The sequence below is a fragment of the Bos javanicus genome, chromosome 17, assembly GCF_032452875.1.
Source record: "Bos javanicus breed banteng chromosome 17, ARS-OSU_banteng_1.0, whole genome shotgun sequence".
NCBI classification, from domain to species: domain Eukaryota; kingdom Metazoa; phylum Chordata; class Mammalia; order Artiodactyla; family Bovidae; genus Bos; species Bos javanicus.
In genome coordinates this window covers 44,524,494-44,549,412 of record NC_083884.1, presented here as the reverse complement: position 1 = coordinate 44,549,412, position 24,919 = coordinate 44,524,494, and the positions used below count along the sequence as shown (strand labels likewise).

At 39.3% G+C, this 24,919-nt stretch overlaps 1 protein-coding gene across 3 annotated transcripts in view; it reads right to left on the bottom strand.

The window, feature by feature from the left end:
• Positions 1–7,858: 7,858 nt before the first annotated feature.
• ZNF26 (zinc finger protein 26) overlaps positions 7,859–24,919 on the bottom strand; it is a 29,536-nt gene continuing 12,475 nt past the window's right edge. For all 3 annotated transcript variants that reach the window (XM_061384375.1, XM_061384374.1, XM_061384376.1), the window contains 3 exons: positions 13,017–13,143; positions 12,684–12,779; positions 7,859–10,538 (listed from right to left, as the gene is read on the bottom strand). In XM_061384375.1, coding sequence (XP_061240359.1) covers positions 9,187–10,538; positions 12,684–12,779; positions 13,017–13,143 — 1,575 coding nt within the window. In that variant the 3' untranslated portion in view covers positions 7,859–9,186. The remainder of the gene's footprint in view (positions 10,539–12,683; positions 12,780–13,016; positions 13,144–24,919) is intronic.

Genomic DNA, 24,919 nt, shown 5'->3' with positions numbered 1-24,919 from the left:
TTAGGGATAAGACTTTGTCTTAGGGATAAGTCTTTGTTATCCCTTTCTTTGTCATGGAAGGTCTGTTTTTTTATGAGAAATTTCACAGAGGCTTTCTTGTAAGATCTTTTTTTTCCCTCTGAAGAGGTACATGAGGTACCCTCTGAGATTTTCCTGAAATCTTCCCTAAGGATCTTTTGATCCCTGAGGACCTTTCTTGCTTTAAGAATGCTTTCCTGGAATAAAAGACTGTACTGAGCCACTGATAATTCCTCATGGAGTGGTTCGTTTTTCAGTTCCTCTCTCCACTCTCATATTGTTATGAAAAGTGAAAGTTTTTAGTCGTTCAGTTGTGTCTGACTCTTTGTGACCCCATGGACTATAGCCTGCCAAGCTCTTCTGTGGAATTCTTCTGCAAGAATACTGGAGCAGGTAGCCATTCCCTTCTCCAGGGGATCTTACTGACCCAGGGATTGAACCCAGGTCTACCTGCATTGCAGACAGCATTCTTTGATGTCTGAGCCACCAGAGAAGTAGCATGAGAATAAGGCAGGTAGCACAGTAACACTGTGCATAGAAAACTCTCAGCTCTACCATTAGAGGTCATTATGTTATTGAACCGAACTTGGGTCCACTTGCTACCACCCAGCAAAGCCAAGCTACTGACACCAGGTTGTGGTGAAGGGAAGTGCAGTGTTTACAGCAGGTGCCCAATGTGGGGCCAAGCAAGGTGCATGGTTGGCTATTGCTTGATGGCTTTCAGGGAAAGTTTTTAAAGATAGGGTGAAGGAGAGGGATTACAAGGTTTGTGATCAGCCTGTGGACATTCTTCTGATTGGTTGGTGGTGAGGTAATCGGGGCTCAACATCATCAATCTTCTGGTTCCAGTCTGTCTGGGGCCTGCGTCCTGGTGTTCAGCATATACTTAACTTTTCCGTCTGCTGCAGGTTTCAGTATCTGCAAAACATTTCAAAGGATATAGCTCAGAACATTATCTATAGCCCCTGAAAGAAAGAAAGTAAGTGTAGTCGCTCAGTCATTTCTGACTCTTGGTGACCCCATGGGCTTTAGCCTGCTGGGCTCTTCTGTCCATGGAATTCTCTAGGCAAGAGTACTGGAGTGGATTGCCATTTCCTTCTCCAAGGGATCTTCCTGACCCAGGGATTGAACCTGGGTATCCAGCATTGCAGACAGATTCTTTACTGTCTGAGCTACAAGGGAAGCCCGTGAGGGGGAACTAAAGGTCTTTGAATTTAGCAGCTAAACTATTATTATTTAGTCTTGCTTGACTATTTTCCTTTCTTTCTGCATTTTCTTACTTCTCTGACTAAATTTCTTCTTTGGAACTTGGGGAAGGCCTAGGAGGCTAAGGGGCTTACCTTGTGGCTCACACAGTAAAGAATCGGTCTGCAATGTAGGAGAGCCAGGTTCAATCCCTGGGTTGGGAAGATCCCTTGGAGAAGGAAATGGCAACCCACTCCAGTATTCTTGCCTAGAGAATCCCATGGACAGAGGAGCCTGGGAGGCTACAGTCCATGGGGCCGCAAAGCGTAGGACACAACTGAGCAACTAACACACACACATACACTAAGAGGCTGAAGTTTTTGTACAGATAAGAGGCAGGGGGAGGACATGGATGGGAGTGGTGTTCTGTTTTGGGAAGACCCCATAGGGTCCTGCTTGATTCATTAAATGACAGTACTGAGAAACGTTCTGTGGCTTATAACAAAACACCTTTTCTCCCATGTTCCCATAATGCTTTCCTCATATCCCTTTAAGCCTCCATCAACAACCTCCTTTAGGATCTTTAGGCTCTTCTAATATCCTTCCAAAGGGTCCTTCAGTCTTTCACTAATATTTGCCTCAGAAGTCTGCCACATTCTTCTCACCGCCCAGAGCCAAAATCAGTGGCAGATGTTTTAAGATTTTGTTTCAGTAGTATCCCACTTCAAAGAACAAATTTCTATTCCAGTCAGTACTGCTGCCTAAAGTGTCACCCCAAACTATAGCATAGATAACAACAAAGGGGTTACATCTCTTGTGATTTCTGTGGATCAGGAGTTCAGGGAGGTTTCCTCATGCATTTGCTGTCCTTACGTGGCTGGAGCTGGGGAGTGTGGTGCTGGAGGATGTGGGGGATGAACGAGCATCTTTTCCTCTCCATGGAGCCTGAGCCCAGTCTCTCTCCCGGGATTCTCTGAGGTTTCTCCATGATGGGCTGCTCACAGGGCCACATAAGCTTCAAGAACATGTGTTCCAGTGAGGCAAGCAGAAGCACTTTCTCCACCCTCTTTTAGCTACAGACTAATCACCAGCCAACAAGACTCTAAGTGGGAGGACTGGCACAATCACATTGTAGAAGAAGATGCAAGATGGGACATATTGTTACAGTTAACTTTGGAAAATAAAATTTGCCACATATGTAAAAAATGGTTCATTTTTGGTAATTTCATATAGTTCAACCTAATATAGACATGAACAAATGTGTGGGGAAAGAAACAAACTCGAATTCCATTTTATTCAGAAGTCTTAAATCTATTAGGTTGTCTTCTAATTTTTTTCTATTGTGTCTATCCAAGAAACGTAATTTTCTATTGTGTCTATTTTTTGGTGTGAAGGTTATGGAGGATTGTAAAATGAATTTGAGAGTAATCTATTCTTTAAAAAATTTCTAGTACTGCTTGTATAACATAATGGTGATCAAGTGTTTCAATGTTTGGTAACAGTTTACTGTTCAATAATCTAAGCTTGTTACATTTCATTGAGGGAAGTTTTTGACTGCAATTCAGTTTCCTTATTTGCTATTGATTCATTGTTTTAGTTTTCTGCTTTGTCAATTATGGTAATGTATAATTTGCAAGAAAATGGAAAATTTTAATCTAAAATTTCATATTTAGTGGCCTGTGGTTATCCTTAGTATTTCCCTATTATTTTAAAGAATCTAAATTACCTGTATTTATGTCCCTTTTTATGTAATTTTAGTTAAAAGGCCTTCTCATGAATGTTCATGAATCTATCTGAGAAACAGAAAATTACAAATTATTAATATTTGGAATCTTTGTTTGCAGTTCCTCCTTTTCAACTTACCTCTTCCTCACAAAGGCAGACACTATCCTAAATATTTTGGTTATCATTATCTTGCTTTTTAATTCATCATCTTATCACTTACACATATGTGCCTAAGTAATATATAATTCCATTTCACTTTATTGGCCTTTAACTATGGTGTTATGTTATACACAGCCATCTGAGAATGACTTTTCTCAATACTGTATATCTAGGACATAAACATATTGTTTATTCAATTGTAGTTTATTTCATAGTTACATAATATTCCATTGACTATTTCATTGACTGTACATAATAGTTTATTCATTCTCCTTTTACATCTTTATTAGATTAATTTTGTTTTAATTGAAAATTTTATTGAGATAATTGCAAATTCACCTGCAGTGTAAAAAACACAAAGAGATCTCTTATACAATTTTCCCAGTTTACTCCAATGTTAACATTTTGCAAAACTATAGTATCACAGCCAGAGTGTTGACAGTGATACAATCCACAAGACTTAACTGTTTTCCAGTTTTACTTAACACTCATTTGTGTGTGTATTAAGTTCTATTTTATCACCTGTGTGTTTATGTAGGGTTTCACAGGTAGCATGAGTGATAAAAGAACCCACCTGCAAGATGCAGGAGATGCAGGTTTGATCTCTGAGTTGGGAAAATCCCCTGAAGTAGGAAATGTTTATGTATTAATGACTACACTTAAGATACAGAGCAGTTCCAACACTACAAAACTTATTTTGTATTTTGATACTTTTGAAAATGAATTCAGTGTATTAAATCCTATTTTATGAAAACTTTGTGGTGTGTAGAAGTATTAATAGGATTGATGTGGATAATCTGACGTGACATCCAAAGACCTTGCTAAATTCATTTTTCTCTTCCTAACTGTATCATTTACAAATAATTTCATGCTATTAAAAAGTTGAATAAATACTACAGAAACACAGAATTTAAAAAATTGTACAGAATTCCTAAATACGTTTTATCTATATTTACACAACATTTACATTTGACCACATCTGCTTTCTCTATAAAAGAACATATTTTTCTTGAAAGGTATGAGCATGAGTTGCAGGTGTGAGTTCTCTACACTCCCCAAAGCTTCAGTGAGTGTCTCCAACAAGTTCATTCTATTATCTAATGACAGTAAAATTATAAAATTGAGGAAATTAATGCAAACACAGCACTATTATTTAGCATACAAAACTTATCCAGATTCCATCAGTTGCCCAGAAAATGTCCAAGAAACAATGTGGGTTCATTGTGCAGCTCCCTGTCCCTTTAAGTGTTTAAACTGGAGCAGCCTTTTAGCCTCTGTCTTTTACATCCTCAATATTTTAAAAATTGCATGTCATTGTCATGGTAAATGGCCCAAACTTGGTGTTTGGTATTGCCTCATAATTTAGATTCAGGTTATGCATTTTGGGCTGGAATAATATATAAATGATGTTGTGCCCTCCTCTGAGAATCAGAGCAACCAGTTCCCTGATATTTGATTGTACCAATAGTTGCAATATTAGTTTTGTTTAATTAAGGTGGTAAATGCCAGATTTCTTGTTTTCCAACTATAAGCAGTAAGCATTTTGTGGAAAGATGTTCTGAAACTAATGAAACTGTCACCTAGTTTTAGCATTCATGGATGACTCTTGCCTTAAAGAATCACTGTGCTGGCTACCAAGCTGTGAGTTTCTAATCTGTCATTTCCTTTTGTATTTATTGATAGTCAATTTTTAAAAGAGTTTTCCCTTCTTCCCTAGTTGTTTATACATATACAATTATATATCAATGCAGATATATGCATTTTTATTTTATTCTTTTGAGTTGTAACCTGTTATTATTTGGTCCCAGTTTTGACCAAAGCCTTAGAGCTGTTTGTGATACCCTTTGGGGCTTGTTCTGTGGCCTAACGTGTGATCTGTGCTGCACAATATTTCACAGTACTTGGAGAGTATGCATTCTTCTGCAGTGGAGCCGAGTGGCTCACCTGTCTGTTAGGTCCAGCTGGTTTAGAGTATTGTGCAAGTTGCCTGTTTCCCTGTCAAGTGTTATGGGTTCAGTTGTTCCACCACAAAAGAGATATGTTGGAGTCTTCACCCCCCATCTCAGAATGTGACTTTAGAGACAGGGTCTTTATAGGGATAATCAAGTTCAAATGGTCATTAGGGTGGGCCCTAAACCAATGAAACTGGTGCATACATGTGTGTGTTCAGTTGTGTACAATTCTTTGCAACCCTGTGGGCTGTAGCTCACCAGGCTCCTCTATTCATGGAATTTTCCAGGCAGGAACTGGAGTGGGTTGCCATTTCCTTCTCTAATATGACTGGTATCCTTATAAAAAGAAAAAATTTAAACACAAATTAGACACACATAGGAGAAAATGATGTGGAGAGACAAAGGGAAAAGATCAATATGCAGAAGTCAAAGAGAGGCTTGGAGCAGATTCTTCCCTCAGAATCTGCCAACTCTGTTGGCACCTTGACTTCAGATTTCTGGCCCCCAGAACTATGAAATATATGAAAAATAAATTTTTGTTTCTTAAACTACTTGTTTTGCAGTACCTTGTTACAGCAGTCTAGAAAATGTATAAGATTTTGGTTGCAAAATAAGGTGTTGCTTTAGCAAATACGTAAAAATTTGGAAGTGGCTTTGGAACTGGCAACTGATGGAAGAGTTTTGAGGTACTTGATAGAAAAAGCCCCGATTGCTTTGAGGGCATTATTGGTAGAAATACGAGAATGTTAAGGTACTACTGGTGAGATGTCAGATAAAAATGAAGGACATGTTATTGGAAATTGGAGAAAAGTGGGAGATAACTTGACTGACATGTGTTTCAGTGGACAGAGGACAGAACTTGTGAGTGACGAATTGGGATATTTAGCTGCAAAGATTTCTAAGCTAGGTGTTGAAGTCATGACTTAACTTTTCCTTGATGTTGATAGTAAAACATGGGAGGACAGAGATAAACTGAGACTGTATTGTTAAGCAAAAGGAACTAGACTGCAAAGGTTTGGAAGACTCTCAGCTTACTCATATTGCAAAAAGCAAGAAAGCAAGCTCTGGAGAGAACACCAAGCATGTGGCCAGACACTGTTTGCTCAAGAGATTATGGGTATATGACTTATGAATCCAATCAATCATTTCGGTAAAAATGCTACCAACTTGGACTCAAAGGAATAGAAAGGTTAAAATGAAGGAACTTTGTCAAACTTCTGAGATTCTACAGGCAGGAAACAGGTTGATAGAGCTTTCTAGCTGTGGACACAGACTGAGGGTGGGGCCACTTTCTTGGTTCCAGAGGGCAAAGCCTCCTTTTCAATTCCAGAGAGCTGCCCCACTATTCAGAATTAAAGATTCAGGGCCACCATCCTACTGGGCTTAGAGGACAGAACATTTAGCCACAGATGATTATTCTCAGACCTTAACATCTAATGGAATTTACCCTGCTAGTTTTGGGGCTTCTCTGGGACTCATAACACCCCTTATCCTGACAATTTCTTCCTTTTGAAATGGGAATGTCTATCCCATGCCTATCTGATTATTGTATTTTGGTAGCAGATGACTCTTTTGGTTTCATAGGTTCACAAATGGAGAGGAATATTGCCCCAGGATGAATCATATCCCAAATCTCACCCATATCTGATTTGGATGAGATTCTGGATTTAGAGTTGATGCTGGAGTGGATTAACATTGGGTGGGGAGGAAATGTTGGGCAGGGGTGAATGCACTTTGCATGTGAGAAGGACATGAATTTGGTGGGGTTGGGGGGCAGGAGGGCCGACTGTTATGGATTGAATTGCATCCTGTCAAAAATACATTGAATTCCTAACCCCCAGTATCTCAGAATGTGGATTAGAGACAGGGCCTCTACAGAGATAATTAAGTTAAAATTAGGTCAATAGAATGAGACCTAAGTCAATATGATCAATGTCCTTATAAAAAGAGTACATTTGGACACAGCTGGTAACTGAGACATGGGGTACTGGCAGAATAAGCTTCCTCCTACAAGGAATGATCCACTTTTTCAGGGAAGGAAGGGCCTCTACATCGGGAGTTAGCAGGTTCTGGGGTAATACTGTATCTGCCACAACCACTCAACTCTACCACTGTAGTGTATAAGCAATTTACAGCCAGGTTATGGCTGGCTGTGTTCCAATGAAACTCGAGTGATGGACACTGAAATTTTAATTAAATAATTTTGTCATTTCATAGTTTGGAAAATTTTTAAACCATTTAAAAATGTAAAAGCTTCTTAGCTTGCCATCCATAAAAGTATCATCAATCTGTATTTGGACCATGGTTTGCAGTTTGCAAACTTCTAGGCTGTATCCCCGAGTGACAAGCATACAAAGTGTATCATGAGTTTGCTAGGCTGAGTCCTCAGATTCTTCACAGGATCCTCTACTCAAATGATCGATTATCAAGAGACACTTTTTCTAACATGTATACATAAGGGATTGGTGCACTTAAGGTAGATGACTCTGTACCTCAGCAACTGTGTCTTTGATTTCCATCATCTCAACCCTACAACTCTTGAGTAAGCAATTATTTCCACAATGTCAGAGAACTGCTGACAACACTCTGCGCTGAGATGAGATTCAGGCCTTCAAGTCTGGCCTTGTGTTTAAGAGCTGATGGAACCAGAACTAGCCATTTCATCTGATGTTCCAGATTTCCTCATAAATTTAAAAGTTTTCTAGGACAATAGCTCCTGAGTGTTGCCAGAATCTTACCAACAGAGTCCATGAGGTTCTTGGTGTACATAAGCAACAACACTATTTCATACTATGAGCTAAAAAATCCACTTTGGAATATAAGTAGAAATCTGAAAGATTTTATTCTTGTCTTAGGAATAAACCTAAACCACAAACCCCACTTTTCTTTAACAGTTTACTATCCAACAGTTTACTAACAGTTTATTCCAGTGACACTATTTACCAATTAAAGCCTTTCAGTTACAAGAAATAGAACTCATTCTTCTTAACATTAGCAGAAAATAATATTTTTATTGCAAATATGAGGAAGCACACAGAACACCAGAAAATTAGGTTCAGAATATCCAAAGTTATCCTGAGAAATTGAAATAGCAGGAACTAATTGATGGTCTTAAAACTGTGGTACAAGCATGAATTCTGATATTTCCCTTCTGGTTCATGTGAGACTGAATTAGAGACTCAAACTCCTGGAAAAGATGTTATCATGACTCAACCGTGGCACAATGCTCACCTATGGCTGGTGGGAAGGACACCCTGAGAGATACACCACAAGGATGTGCACAACATAGGAGGAGTATTTCTCCAGAGAATTCTAAGCCACTCTTATCAATAAATAGGGAGCAGACACCAAATTGCTAAATACAATCAATCTTCATTACCATGAGTGCTCTTGGAAAGCAGCCCTGTAAAAATGGACAGACCCACTTATTGAATAAGTAAAATCATTTGGAGTAAGATAAAATCCTTTCATTTATTAAAATTCAAGCTATTTTAGTTATATTGCTAAGAAATAAAGAGACAATACTGATACTTAGCATTTAATATAAAGAATATTGGAAGATGTTATTCCACAAATTATCAAATATAACAAGTTACATTTAAAAATAAAATACCAAAATTAAAAAAAATGCTATGCAGTATTACTCAGGAAAGTCACACTCCATGCCCCTGAACCTTCAAAATATGTTCTTTGCTATTTTCCTATTAGTTACATATTAAAAAATAAAACAAAACTACTTTATCCTCCACCAAGGACTTTCTTCACTCAAAAACAGCATCAAATCTGGAACATGACTCCCCATGTAACACATCTTCTATGGAAAAGTGCTTTCCTGATTTATTAAATTCATATGGACTTAATATGCATTTCCCAAATTAAATCTTCATAATTATGCTACTGTATATGATACCATTACTGCTCTTTATTCCTTCAACCATTCTCCTGTGTATAAAGATTTGCATGACTTATTTCTGAAAGCTTTTGCATCTTCATTCCAAATATGATTGGTCTCTCTCCCACATGACTAATCTGATTAGAATGTACTTTTAGGTGTTCCTACTTATATATCCTGCTTCTATTATCATCTGAATTCTCTTGAGGATCAACTTCTGTGAGTATGCATCCAAATTTATTCTGTTCTGATTTCTCACTTGTGAGTTTTTCGATGTATACGAAGCCCTGAATTCCAACAGAAGGATTTCCCACACTCAGAGCATTTCCATGGTTTCTCTCCTGTATGAACTCTTTGGTGTTCACTGAGAGATGACTTCTGAGTAAATGCTTTCCCGCACTCACTGCATTTAAACGGTTTTTCTCCTGAATGAGTTTTCTGGTGTATCTGAAGTGATGCCTTTCTGGGATAGGCTTTTTCACATTCACTACATTCATAGGGCTTCTCTGTTGAGTGAGTTCTTTGATGTATAATTAGCTGTGACTTCCCACAAAAGGCTCTCTCACAGAAACTACATTCATAGGGTCTCTCTCCTGTGTGTGTTCGCCTGTGTATAACGAGGTATGATTTGCTGCTGAAAGCCTTCCCGCACTCACTGCATCCATAAGGTTTCTCTCCTGCATGAGCTCTCAGATGTGCAGTGAGCTGTTCCTTCCTGCCAAAGGCTTTCCCACACTCACTGCATTGATAAGGATTATTTCCTGTATGAATTCCCTGATGCACAACAAGTTGTGTCTTCATATTGAAAGCTTTGCCACAGTCACTGCATTGATAGGGTTTTTCTCCTGTGTGCATCCTAATGTGAACAAGGAGGTATGACTTACTCCTAAAGGCTTTCCCACATTCACTGCATTTATGGGGTTTCACTCCTGTATGAGTTCTCTGGTGCACAACAAATGGTGACTTCAAACTAAAGGCTTTCCCACATTCACTGCATTCATATGGTTTTACTCCTGTATGGCTTCTCTGGTGTAAAATCAGTTGTGATTTCCAGCTGTAGGCTTTCCCACATTCACTGCACCCGTAAGGTTTCCCTCCTGTGTGAATTTCCTGGTGGACAATAAGTTGTGACCTGAAAGAGAAGACTTTCCCACATTCGATGCAAGAGTAGGGCTTTTCTCCTGTGTGGACTCTTTGATGAGCATTGAGGTTTGACTTGGCACTGAAGGCTCTTTCACATTTAGTGCACTCATATGGTCTCTCTCCTGTATGAATTCTGAGATGTACAATGAGCTGTGATTTACAACGAAAAGCTTTCCCACATTCGTTACATACACAGTTTTTTTCTATACTATGAGTTCTTTGATGCTTAATAAAATATGATTCTTTATACCCATGAAATTGATCAGTATTCTTTCTTAGACAGCTTGTGGCTGAAGCTAAGTTTTGTGTCAAACTTTTTCCATGTGTTTTATATTTAAGGAGTCTTTGTCTTGAAGAAATGTGGGTTTTGCTCAGATGAAGTTTTCCAAATGCATTACAAGCATAGCTTCTCTGAACACTTTCAAATTCATTATGATTTTTCTGGTACCATTCTTCCCAACCGTCTAAGAAAAAAAAAACAACATTGTAATTTAAAAATCATAAATAAACCTGATTAGAATTAAAACACTTTAGAACTGCTATTTAATGAGTGTTTTTCTTCTGGTCCAGGCCTCTGACAATGGTTCAAAAGAAATAATGGCCAAGTGCACACACACACCATATAACCAAGTGTGGGGGCAAGGGGAAATGAATCAAACCACAATAAATCCCTCTACAGAAATGGGTAGCTGATAAGCAGTGATGAGAAGTATTTTTTATATAGAAGTTTAAAAAATTTAGCCTGCACTTACTGATAAAATCCATTGCCAACTATTTATGCCAATTTTATCATTTCAGCAGTTTACTCAAATGGTGAATCAACAGGGTACATAATAGCTAGGTATAACGTTTAAGATGGTACAATGAGATATTAAAACAGGGATTGAGCCATAAGAAAATTAAGGTAAAAACATTTTAGACAGAAGCAAGAGAAACTCCTAGATTTGAGACTTGAGAAGCAGGAGGTACTGCTCTTTGAGACTGAAAACACTGGGAGAGAGACATGTTTGGAGAAAGACAAAGGACTTTGTTTTGGATCTTATTATACTGGAGATCTTCATTAAATATTCAAACATAGAAGCAGGTAGGCAGTTACACCTAAGTTCTGCTGCTGTTGCTGCTGCTAAGTCGCTTCAGTCTTGTCTGACTTTGTGCGACCCCAGAGATGGCAGCCCACCAGGCTCCGCCGTCCCTGGGATTCTCCAGGCAAGAACACTGGAGTGGGTTGCCATTTCTTTCTCCAATGCATGAAAGTGAAAAGTGAAAGTGAAGTCGCTCAGTCATGCCCAACTCTTAGTGACCCCATGGACTGGAGCCTACCAGGCTCCTCCGTCCATGGGATTTTCCAGGCAAGAGTACTGGAGTGGGGTGCCATTGCCTTCTCTGCACTTAAGTTCAGTGCTCAGTAAAAATTAGGCATCAACAGCACATACAAGGTATTGAATGACATGAGGGAAAGAGCCCTGGAGAAGGTCACATTTAAGGTTGGACAAGAGATGTAGAGAAAATGGGAAAGTCTATCTGTGAAGCCTGAACACTGTGATGATGAGAGTTATAGAAAGGCAAGGTTAAAGGAAAGCAGCAAGAACAGGGCAAGGTCTCGACAGCACGCATCAGACACAAGCCTCAGTCACCCTAGGACATGACTGCTGTACTGGGGACCTCAGAAGCTGTCCTGTTTCCTCAGGACTGCTTGCTAAACATTTTCTTCCCCAAAAAAGAAAACGGTGGGAAAACTGAAGAGGAAGAGCAATTTCAGAAGTGTCTTCCAATTTCTGCCACTGAGAATGCAGAATGGGAGATCAAGAGCTCTGTCCTGAAGCATATAAAGCTGGAACCAGAGTGCAGGAAGAAGAGAGGAGGGGATGACAGCTCTGCTGTTACAACACTGGGCAGAAAAAGTTCAATTTTCAGGATGGAAGAGTCCTTCCAGAGTTACGATATAGAGGAGAAGCCCAAACTTGGACAACTTGAAAGGGAAGAGAAAGAGTAATCAGGGAAACAAATATAAGGTGATAAAAACCACTTAAGGCTAGGTTTCAGAATTCTTTTCAGAAAAGTGCCCAAGGGACTTCCCCAGTGTCTGGTGCTTAAGACTCCATGTTTCCACTGCAGGGGGTATGAGTTCTATCCCTGGTCAAGGAACTAAGATCCTGCAAGCCATGAGGTGTGGCAAAAAAGAAAAAGAAAGAAAAGTGCTCAAGAAGGTAAGAGTTGTAATTTCCAAATGACTAGTGTGAGAAGAGTGAAGGAAGCAATGAAACCTCCTAAGATGGTCAAGAGGAGAGAAGGAGAAGACTGCAGGTAAAGTTGAGGGAATTAACTGCAGAGGCAAAAGGGAAAATAAGGCCCATGACCACAGTAAGGAATGTGCTTGAGGGAAGGAAACTAACCCAGAAAGCAACCTTTGAGCAGTGTGTAGAGAACAGCCCACCAGCCTCTTGGAGTCATGGGAGGCAAGTGATAGCCCTCACCTGAGGACTCTTGGGCTCATCTTGAGCTGCTCCAATGGTACAAGAGGTTAGAGAACAGTTCCCACACATGACACTGCCTGAATGCCAACATGGTTTACTCCCCACCTCCCATCTTCATGGTATCTGCTCACCCACCTGGACAGCTCTGATGGGAAACCTCGAAGTTTATGATCCATGGCTCTTCTCCTTGCTCCAACTTGAAGATTAAATCAGGTTTGGTACCATGATACCCTGTTAAGGGAAAGTCATAGAGAATGTAGTCAGACTGCTGAGGACTAAGAGGTCAGGAGGGAGGAAAGAAAGCAGCTTGTTTGCACTTGGGGAAGATGACAGTGAGGAGCTGAGGGTTCAGTAGGGGCTAAAAACATGTAACCTCCAGAGGCTTCAGGGTAGATCAACAAAAGAAAAGGCAATGGTGACTTATGACTCATGATCTGGGCTTGTACAGGCTCATGAAGCTGTACTTACCTACAGACACCAGGTTACTATAGTTTTCCAGAGTCACATCCCGGTACAGGTGTTTCTGCACAGAATCAAGCAGCTGCCACTCTTCCCAGCTGAACTCCATAGATATATCCGTGAATGACAACAACTCCTATAACAACACACACATTACTCAATAGGCTGCAATTACAGTTGGAGACATGGAGAAGCTGTAGAGGATCCAGGAAAGGAGAATATCCTCCACAGTCTGCCTCCTGTGCCCAGGCCACCACTTCTTTTGAGAGGGAATTAAAAATACTACTAATAATTGAGCCTCCATGTGCCACATAATCTTTTGGGTTCTGAAGATTTCAGGATGAGTGAAACCCATTCTGGTCTCAAGAAGGTTTTAGTCTTGTAGAGGGAAACAAACATCTATGCTGGGGCTGGGGTGGGGGTGGGGGAAGCAGTCAACCAGGAGCCCTATTTTAAGCCTTTTACTATTTTTAAGCTTGATAAAAATAAAATACAAAAGAACTACTAAAACTTTTTTAATGGGACAAGCATAATCAAGAAATAAGGATAAGAAAATTATTATGACCAAGACTATGTGCATAAAATCTAGGATATAGAAGCGATTTTAAAGTTTGCAAGCAATCACTATACAAAGGCAGTTCTGCTATAATGTGGTATGTATTTACAAAAAAAAAAAAAAAAAAAATCACCACTATGAAAGTCTCAGGCTTATGGGAAGAACAGGGCTGGGGTGTAACACCTTTATCACCACACATGAAAAAAAGAAAATAAAAAATCTTAATAAAAACAGTAGAGTTTTATACATGTTTAATGGTTAAGAAATATATAAATACCACCACGAATATGGCACTGTACCTTATAAAAGACCCGATGTTTGTGTCAGAAGCACTGTAGTTTATTATAGAATGGTGAAAATAGGCTTGCCTGAAATCAGAAAGCTCACAGCATTCCCTAACATATTGAAACAAATTTACATTTTTAAAGCAAACACGACAGCAGAGTTGACTGTATTTATACATTTGTTCCAATAAATATGAAAACTTAGAAGAGATAGAAACTTTCCTAGAAAATCAAAGTAGTCAAAATTTTCCCAGAAAGAATTAGGAAGACCAGACTGATGAGTCCACGATCATAAAATACACTGAAATAGTAATCAGAGGTATAGCCTCTCCATAAAGTAAACAGCCCCACACTATCTATAAAAGTAAGTTTTATCAATATCCAAGAAACAGAAAATTTCTCCCATAGATGTAGAGCCAGGAAATGATGGTAAACTCATTATATAAACTTGTATAATCTCACAGAGAAGGCAAGACAGCACAACTTGCACAATTTCATTTGTTAAAAATACTTAGGGCTTCTCTAGGCGTCCAATGGTTAAGACTCTGCCTCCCTATGCAGTAGACACAAGTTCAATCCCTGGTCTGGGAAGATTGACATGCCACAGGGGAACTAAGCCCACGATCAATAACTACCGAACCCACACTCTAGAGCCTGTGCTCTGCAACAAGAGAAGCCACCTCAGGAAGAAGCCCAAGCACTGCAACTAGAGAATAGCCCCCAATTACCACAACTAGAGAAAGCCCGAGAGTGGCAATGAAGACCTAGCACAGCCAAAAATAAATGAATAAATAAATCCTAAAATAAAAACCCAAAACCTAACGGGAACTTCCCTGGTGACCTAGTGGTTAAGTTTGCACTCCCAATACAGGGGGCCTTGGTTCAACTCCTGTTCAGGGAACTAGATCCCAGTGGTGCAGGGCCTCAGAGAACAGTTCCCACACATGACACTGTCTGAGTGCCAGTGCAGTCAAATAAGTAAAGTGAATATTTTTTAAAAACCTAGATAAAAATACTAACAAATATTTAGATAAAAACATTAAAATGAATCCTATACATGCATAAACAATAGTTTACGAAAGAAATTATTCCAAAAAATTAAAGGACAGTCCAAACTTTACAAAAAAACAAAACTGTAACAAAGAAATAAGTAACATTAGTACATTAATGGAAAACAATTATCTCAATAGAGAAACAAAGTACTATGATGAAACTTAACACCTTCAAAAATCAGAATTCAGTTCAGTACAGGTAAAAGTAATTTCCCTAAGCCTATAAAAAATATCATACTTTGTGTGAAACATTAGAAGTGTTCCCTCTAAAATCAGGAACAATTTGAAATTGTTCTTCAGAAACAAGTTGAAATCTTCATATCAACTCTACTAGTCAGTGCTGTCCAAGAAGACCTGGCACAGTGGGCACAAAGCAAAATACCAATGATAAACATTAAGCAAGGAGGAAAAACTACTCTCATTGTCTAAAAACATGATTTTCTGACTAAAAAACCTAAGAGAAACAGCTGGCATAACGTGAAAATCAAGAAGACACATCAAGAGGGCAGCAATTTTTTAACAAAATCAACATGCAATAGCTATTTGATACATCAACAGTAACCAACTTGAAAATGTAATAAGAAAAACCACAACACAAATTGACATAAAGTATTCAGGAATAAAACTTAAAAATAGAGAAAAACATAACCAAAAATACATGTGATAAAATACATAAATGTAGAGAAAAAGAAAACACAATAGGGAACAAGATGGTGGAGGAGTAGGTGGATGTGGAATACATGTCTTTTCATGGATACATCAGGAATACACCTTCAGACACAGAAGTGCTTGCAGAACACGAGCTGACAGCAGACAGGAGTACCTGACCACTGGAAAAGAATATAGAGAACCACGCAAAACTTCGTAGGATGAAGGAACTAGGGGGAGAAACAGGTGTATTATTAGGACTGGACCTGCCCTCAGAGGGTGGGGTAACTGAAGCAGGGGTCCGATCTCCACATTGGGGCAACTGTCTGGGTCAGAGGAGAAACATTTAAGGCCGAGAGTGAAACAGCTGATCTGTGGCAGCTTAAATGGAATGAAAATCAGACAGTCCTTGCCACAGCCATATGTACCCTGGACAGGGACACAGGTCCCCTAGAAGGCACAGTGGCTGGGAGCTGGTGCATAGGATTGTGGAGCAATCCCAGGGCGAGGGCTGCCGTTGACTGCAGAGAAATGGACCGAGGGGATGTGAGGGAGGAGACTGTGGTGGGAAATGCCTGTGGAGGAAAGCCAGGCAGACATGGAAGCAAGGCGATACTGCTGAGTCATGTGTAGTGGGTGAAGCCATCGCCATAGCCTCTATCTCCCTACATGCTAGCATTGGCAGCTGAACCCATCAAGCGCCTGACACACTGAACTACAGAGTAGGACCCCACCCAGGGTGCTCCTTTAAGTGACTGATGTGCCAAACTACAGAGTAGGACCCCAGCCAGGGGGATCCCTCTATGTGCCTGACGTGCCCAACAACAGAGAAGGACCCTAGACAAGGGAGCCCTGTAAATGCGTGAACAGGTGGAGCTATAGAGAAAGACTAGCGAAAAGGCCTTCTGATCACCAGCTATCAAGGTCTTGAAAAAGACTCTGATAGGGCCAATAACTCCTATGGCTGAGGCAGTCCGTGTCCCTGCACACTTGGCACCACCAGGGTACCCACTATCCAAACAGCTGCACCACCTTCACATTCAACCCTCACTGGGGCAGAGCTGCCACAAGCAAAAAAGTCTTGCGTCTATGCGCGTGAGGTCGCTTCAGCCATGTCCAACTATTTACGACCCTGTGGACTGTGGCCTGCCAGGATTCTCTGTCAGTGGGATTCTTCAGGCAAGAATCAGATCAGATCAGTCGCTCAGTCGTGCCCGACTCTTTGCGACCCCATGAATCGCAGCACGCCAGGCTTCCCTGTCCATCACCAACTCCCAGAGTTCACTCAGACTCATGTCCATCGAGTCAGTGATGCCATCCAGCCATCTCGTCCTCTGTCGTCCCCTTCTCTTCTTGCACCCAATCCCTCCCAGCATCAGAGTCTTTTCCAATGAGTCAACTCTTCACATGAGGTGGCCAAAGTACTGAAGTTTCAGCCTCAGCATCATTCCTTCCAAAGAAATCCCAGGGCGGATCTCCTTCAGAATGGACTGATTGGATCTCCTTGCAGTCCAAGGGACTCTCAAGAGTCTTCTCCAACACCACAGTTCAAAAGCATCAATTCTTCGGCGCTCAGCCTTCTTCACAGTCCAACTCTCACATCCATACATGACCATAGGAAAAACCATAGCCTTGACTAGACGGACCTTTGTTGGCAAAGTAATGTCTCTGCTTTTGAATATGCTATCTAGGTTGGTCATAACTTTCCTTCCAAGGAGTAAGCATCTTTTAATTTCATGGCTGCAGTCACCATCTGTAGCGATTTTGGAGCCCAGAAAAATAAAGTCTGACACTGTTTCCATTGTTTCCCCATCTATTTCCCATGAAGTGATGGGACCGGATGCCATGATCTTTGTTTTCTGAATGTTGAGCTTTAAGCCAACTTTTACACTCTCCACTTTCACTTTCATCAAGAGGCTTTTTAGTTCCTCTTCACTTTCTGTCATAAGGGTGGTGTCATCTGCATATCTGAGGTTATTGATATTTGTCCCGGCAATCTTGTTTCCAGCTTGTGTTTCTTCCAGTCCTGCGTTTTTCATGATGTACTCTGCATATAAGTTAAATAAACAGGGTGAAAATACACAGCCTTGACGAACTCCTTTTCCTATTTGGAACCAGTCTGTTGTTCCATGTCCAGTTCTAACTATTGCTTCCTGACCTGCATACAAATTTCTCAAGAGGCAGATCAGGTGGTCTGGTATTCCCATCTCTTTCAGAATTTTCCAGTTTATTGTGATCCACACAGTCAAAGGCTTTGGCATAGTCGATAAAGCAGATGCTTTTTTGGAACTCTCTTGCTTTTTCCATGATCCAGTGGATGTTGGCAATTTGATCTCTGGTTCCTCTGCCTTTTCTAAAACCAGCTTGAACATCAGGAAGTTCGCGGTTCATATTGCTGAAGCCTGGCTTGGAGAATTTTGAGCATTACTTTACTAGCGTGTGAGATGAGTACAATTGTGTGGTAGTTTGAGCATTCTTTGGCATTGCCTTTCTTTGGGATTGGAATGAAAACTGACCTTTTCCAGTCCTGTGGCCACTGCTGAGTTTTCCAAATGTGCTGGCATATTGAGTGCAGCACTTTCACAGCATCATCTTTCAGGATTTGGAATAGCTCAATTGGAATTCCATCACCTCCACTAGCTTTGTTCATAGTGATGCTTTCTAAGGCCCACTTGACTTCACATTCCAGGATGTCTGGCTCTAGGCGAGTGATCGCACCATCGTGATTATCTGGGTCGTGAAGATCTTTTTTGTACAGTTCTTCTGTGTATTCTTGCCATCTCTTCTTAATATCTTCTGCTTCTGTTAGGTCCATACCATTTCTGTCCTTTATCGAGCCCATCTTTGCGTGAAATGTTCCTTTGGTATCTCTGATTTTTGAAGAGATCTCTAGTCTTTCCCATTCTGTCGTTTTCCTCTATTTCTTTGCATTGATCGCTGAAGAAGGCTTTCTTATCTCTTCTTGCTATTCTTTGGAACTCTGCATTCAGATGTTTATATCTTTCCTTTTCTCCTTTGCTTTTCACTTCTCTTCTTTTCACAGCTATTCGTAAGGCCTCCCCAGACAGCCATTTTGCTTTTTAGCATTTCCTTTCCATGGGAATGGTCTTGATCCCTGTCTCCTGTACAATGTCACAAACCTCAGTCCATAGTTCATCAGGCACTCTATCAGATCTAGTCCCTTAAATCTATTTCTCACTTCAACTGTATAATCATAAGGGATTTGATTTAGGTCATACCTGAATGGTCTAGTGGTTTTCCCTACTTTCTTCAATTTCAGTCTGAATTTCGCAATAAGGAGTTCATGGTCTGAGCCACAGTCAGCTCCTGGTCTTGTTTTTGCTGACTGTATAGAGCTTCTCCATCTTTGGCTACAAACAATATAATCAATCTGATTTTGGTGTTGACCATCTGGTGATGTCCATGTGTAGAGTTGTCTCTTGTGTTGTTGGAAGAGGGTGTTTGTTATGAGCAGTGCATTTTCTTGGCAAAACTCTATTAGTCTTTGCCCTGCTTCATTCCGTATTCCAAGGCCAAATTTCCCTGTTACTGCAGATGTTTCTTGACTTCCTACTTTTGCATTCCAGTCCCCTATAATGAAAAGGACATCTTTTTTGAGTGTTAGTTCTAAAAGGTCTTGTAGGTCTTCACAGAACCGTTCAACTTCAGGCAAGAATGATGGAGTGTATTGGCCAATACTGGTTGCAGTCCCTTTCTAGAGCACTATATTTCCTGCTGCCCTAGCTGCCAACCCCCCTGAGTACCTGATGCTTACAAAACCCCTGTGACTCAAGCAGCTGCACTACTTCCACACCTGGCCCTCACTGGGGCAGACCCAAGTCCTCCAAGGCAGACTCAGGAGCAAACCCCAGTGGACAACCCACACGCAGAGGTGGAAGTAAAACCACAAATGAAACCCAGGAGCAGTGTGGCTAAGGAAGAGGACCCAAAACCTTCCCACCAGCTGTACCAGCTGCAGATTAAATTCACATGATCAGCTAGGCAGACTCTGTATCTATGGTATATATAAAAGGACATTGAGAGCTCCCACAAAAGAAAACACACTAGTTCTGATAGTTGTGGACACTGGAGACAATAACACAGAGGAGTAGGACCAGATTAGAGTCTGAGCTGCCCCCCACATCAGGTCCAGAAACCAGTGCAGTGTTGGAAGGCACCCTAGTGGGGCAAGGTGGACTGTGACTCCCAGCAAGGGAAAGAATGCTGACAGCACTGACTCAAGAAAAATATTTACTATTCTTATATTTTTACTTATTTGGTAGTTTCTTTTGGATTTCTTTCTTTTTTCCCTCTGTTGTAGTTGCCAATTTTATTAGCCCTATGGAATCTAATTAAGCTTTTGAGATTTTTTTTTCAGTCACACTTTTTATTGTTGTTACAAAACTCTGCCTCTATGTTGGCCTTTTGCGGTTCTGTGGAGTTTTGCTTTTATTCTCTTTTTCTCTCTCTTTTTTTAGTTTTAATTAAAAAAATTAAGCCTATTATTATTTTTTATACATTTACTCACTGTTTGCCTTCCCTATTGTTCTTTTCCCCTTACAATTAATCTTTAATGTACATAAATCTTCTTTATCTACCTCTGCTTAACTTCACATATCTATTTTTTCTTTTCTTCCCTCTTTTCATATTTGTTAGTTTTGGTTTCACTGCTTTATTTCCCACTTGCACCTTGCATTAGTTTCATTTTCCAGTTTTTGGTTTAGTTAAGTTGTGTTAACTGGTAGATATCATTTTTGTTTTCTTTTGTTCACTAGGTCAATCTACTGTACTTTATTTTTGTTGGACTGTTTTGACTGTGCTTATAGGTGTGTTTGTATATTCCATTATTTTAATTATTATTTGCCTGATTTTGTAACTGCCATTTGTCTGGGGTTCATCTTTGGTTTCTTGTTTTCGGGTATTTGTTTTAATCTCACTTAATGCCATAACAAACCACCTATGGGATCTTCATTCCTGGCCAGAGATCAAACCCTAAGCCTTTGGAGTGGGAGCACTGACTCCAAGATCCTAGACTACCAGAGAACTCCTAACTCTAGGGAGTATCAAATAGTGAGGACTCACACAAAGGAAACCACTTGAATACAAGACCTGGCATCACCCAAACACCAGTAGCACCCCATGCAGGATGCCTCATCCAAACAAACAAGACAAAAATACAAACCCAATCATCAGCAGACAGGAGTACCACCTCACTCGCCCTCTGCACAAATCTCAACCTATACAAAGCTTACACAAACCACTGGACCAACCTTAGGAGGGCAGAAACCAAAAGGAAGAAAGAATTCAACCTTGAAGCCTGGAAAAAGGAGACCTCAAACACAATAAATTAAAAAAAAAAAAAAAACACAATGAAAAGGCAGAGAAGTACTACACAAATAAAGGAACAAACTAGAAACACAGAAGTTCAAATAAATGAAGAGGAAATAGGAAAACTACCTGAAAAAGAATTTGGAATAATGATAGTAAAGATTATCAAAACCCTCGAAAACAGAATTGAGAAAATGCAAGAAACAATTAACAAAGACCTAGAAGAATTAAAGAATAAACATACAGAGAAAAACAACACAATTACGGTAATTAAAAATACTCTAGAAGGAATCAATAGCAGAATATCTGAAGCAGAAGAATGAATCAGTGAGCTGGAAGATAAAATGGTGGAAATAACTTCTGAAGAGCAGAATAAAGTAAAAAGAATGTAAAGAGTTGAAGACGGTCTCAGAGATCTCTGGGACAATATCATACACACCAACATTTGAATTATAGGGCTCCCAGAAGAAGAGAAAAAGAAAATGCGTGAGAAAATTTTTAAAGAAATTATAGCTGAAAATTTCTCCAAGATGGAAAAGGAAATAGTCAATCAAATCTAAGAGGTGCAAAGAGTTCCATACAGAACACACCCAAGGAGAAACATGCCAAGACACATACTAATCAAACTAACAAAGATTAAACACAAAGAAAGAATATTAAAAGCAGCAAGGGAAAAGCAACAAGTAACATACAAAGGAAACCCCATACGTTTAACAGTTGATCTTTCAGCAGAAACTCTGCCAGCCAGAAGGGAATGGCAGCATATATTTAACGTACTGAAAAGGAAAAGTCTACAACCAAGATTACTCTACCTGGCAAGTATCTCATTCAAAATTGATGGAGAAATCAAAAGCTTTTCAGACAAGCACAAGTTAAAGAGAATTCAGGGCCACCAAACCAGCTTTACAACAAATGTTCAATGGACTTATACAGTCAAGAAATATAACAGAAGAAAAAAGATCTACAAAATCAACCCCAAACAATTAGAAAATGGAAGTAGTAACATATATATCAGTAATTACTTTAAACATTAATGGATTAAATGCTCCAACAAAAGACAGACTAGCTGAATGGATACAAAAACAAAATCCATATATATGCTGCCTACAAGAAACCCACTTCAGACCTCAAAACACATACAGACTGAAAGTGAGAGGATGGAAAAATATATTCCATGCAAATGGGAAGCAAAAGAAAGCTGGAGTAGCAATCCTCATATCAGACAAAGTAGACCTTAAAATAAAGAAGATTACAAGAGATAAGGAAGGTCACTATATAATAATCAAAGGATCAATCCAAGAGGAAGACATAACAATTGTAAATATCTATGTACCCAACATAGGAGCACCTCAATACATAAGACAAACACTAACAGACATAAAAGGAGAAATTGACAGTAACACAATAATAGTAGGAGACTTTAACACCAATGGACAGATCATCAAAACAGAATATTAATAAGGAAACACAAGTCTTAAAATGATACATTAGATGAGATGGATCTCATTATCTTCAGGACATTCCATCCAAATGCAGAAAAATACACCTTCTTTTCAAGTGCACGTGGAACATTCTCCAGGATAGACCACATCTTGGGTCACAAATCAAACCTCAGTAAATTTAAGAAAATTGAAATCATATCAAACATCTTTTCTGGCCACAATGCTATGAGACTAGATATCAATTACAAGAAAAAAACTGTAAAAAACACAAGCACATGGAGATTAAACAATATGCTTCTAATTAATGAACAGGTTACTGAAGAAATCTAAGAGCAAATAAAAAAATTCCTAGAAACAAATGACAATGAAAACGTGACAACTTAAAACCTATGGGATGCAGCAAAGGCAGTTCTAAGAGGGAAGTTTATAGCAATACAATCCAACCTCAAGAAACAAGAAAAACATTGAATAGACAACCTAACTTTATACCTAAAACAACTGGAAAAAGAACAAAAAAAACCCCAAAAATCAGTAGAAGGAAAGAAATCATTAAGATCCAAGCAGAAATAAATGAAAAAGAAGTGAAAGAAACAATAGTAAAGATTAATAAAACTAAAAGCTGGCTCTTTGAGAAGATAAACAAAATTGACAAACCCTTAGCCAGACTTATCTAGAAAAAAAAGAGAGAAGAATCAAATCAACAAAATTAGAAATGAAAAAGGAGAGGTTACAATAGACAACGGAAAAATACAAAAGATTATAAGAGACTATTATGAACAACTTTATGGCAATAAAATGGATAACCTGGAAGAAATGGACAGATTCTTAGAAACGTTCAATCTTCCAACACTGAACCAGGAAGAAACAGAAATTATGAACAACTCAATTACAAGCACTGAAATCGAAACTGCAATAAAAAATCTCCCAAAAAACAAAAGCCCAGGCCCAGATGGCTTCACAGGAGAATTCTATCAAACATTTAGAGTAGAGCTAATGCCAATCCTTCTGAAACTCTTTCAAAAAATTGCAGAGGAAGGAACACTTCCAAACTCATTCAACAAGGCCATCACCCTGATACCAAAACCAAACAAAGACAACACAAAAAAAGAAAACTACAGGCCAATATCACTGATGAACACATGAAAAATCCTCAACAAAATTTTAGCAAACAGAATTCAACAACACATTAAAAAGCTCACACACCATGATCAAGCTGGGTTTATTCCAGGGATGCAAGAATTCTTCAATACATGCATACCAATCAATGTGATACACCATATTAACAAACTGAAGGATAAAAACCATACAATAATTTCAACAGATGTAAAAAAAGCCTTTAACAAAATTCAGCACCCATTGATGATTAAAACTCTCCAAAACAATGGGCACAGAAAGAACTTACCTCAACATAGTAAAGTCCAAATATGATAAGCTCACAGCAGACATTATTTTAAATGGTGAAAAACTGAAAGCATTCACCCTAAGATCAGGAGCAAGACATGGGTGTCCACTTTCACTGCTATTATTCAACATAGTTTTGGAAGTCCTAGCTACAGCAGTCAAAGAAGAAAAAGAAATAAAAGAAATCTAGATTGGAAAAGAAGAAGTAAAGCTTTCACTGTTTGCAGATGACACGATACTGTACATAGAAAACCTGAAAGAGACTATCAGAAAACTACTAGAGCTAATCAGTGAATTTAGCAAAGTTGTAGGATATAAAATCAATACAGATAAATCATTTGCATTCCTATATACTAACAATGAAAAATCAGAAAGAAAAATTGAGGACTCAATCCCATTCACCACTGCAACAAAAATAATTAAATATCTAAGAATAAACTTACCTAAGGAGACAAAAGAACTGTACACAGAAAATTATAAGACACTAATGAAAGAAAGCAAGAAAGATGACATAAACAGAAAACAGATGGACAGATATTCTGGGTAGGAAAAATCAATATTGTGAAAATGACTATACTACCGAATGCAATCTACAGATTCAATGAGATCTCTATCAAATCACCAATGGTATTTTTCACAGAACTAGAACAAAAAGGGAGAAGGCAATGGCACCCCACTCCAGTACTGTTGCCCGGAAAATCCCATGGATGGAGGAGCCTGGTAGGCTGCAGTCCATGGGGTTGCTAAGAGTCAGACAGGACTGAGCAACTTCACTTTCACTTTCCACTTTCATGCACTGGAGAAGGAAATGGCAACCCACTCCAGTGTCCTTGCCTGGAGAATCCCATGGATGGAGAAGCCTGGTAGGCTGCAGTCCATGGGGTCCCACAGAGTCGGACACGACTGAAGCGACTTAGCAGCAGCAGCAGCAGAACAAAAAATGTCATGATTCATTTGGAAATACAAAAGACCCTGAATAGTCAAAGCAGTCTTGAGAAAGAAGAATGGAGGTGGAGGAATCAAGCTTCCTGACTTCACACTATACTACAAAGCTATAGTCATCAAGACAGTATGGTACTGCCACAAAAACAGAAATATAGACCAATGGAACAAGATAGAAAGCCCAGAAATAAACCCTTGCACCTATGGGTACCTTATTTTTGACAAAGGAGGCAAGAATATACAATGGGGCAAAGATAGC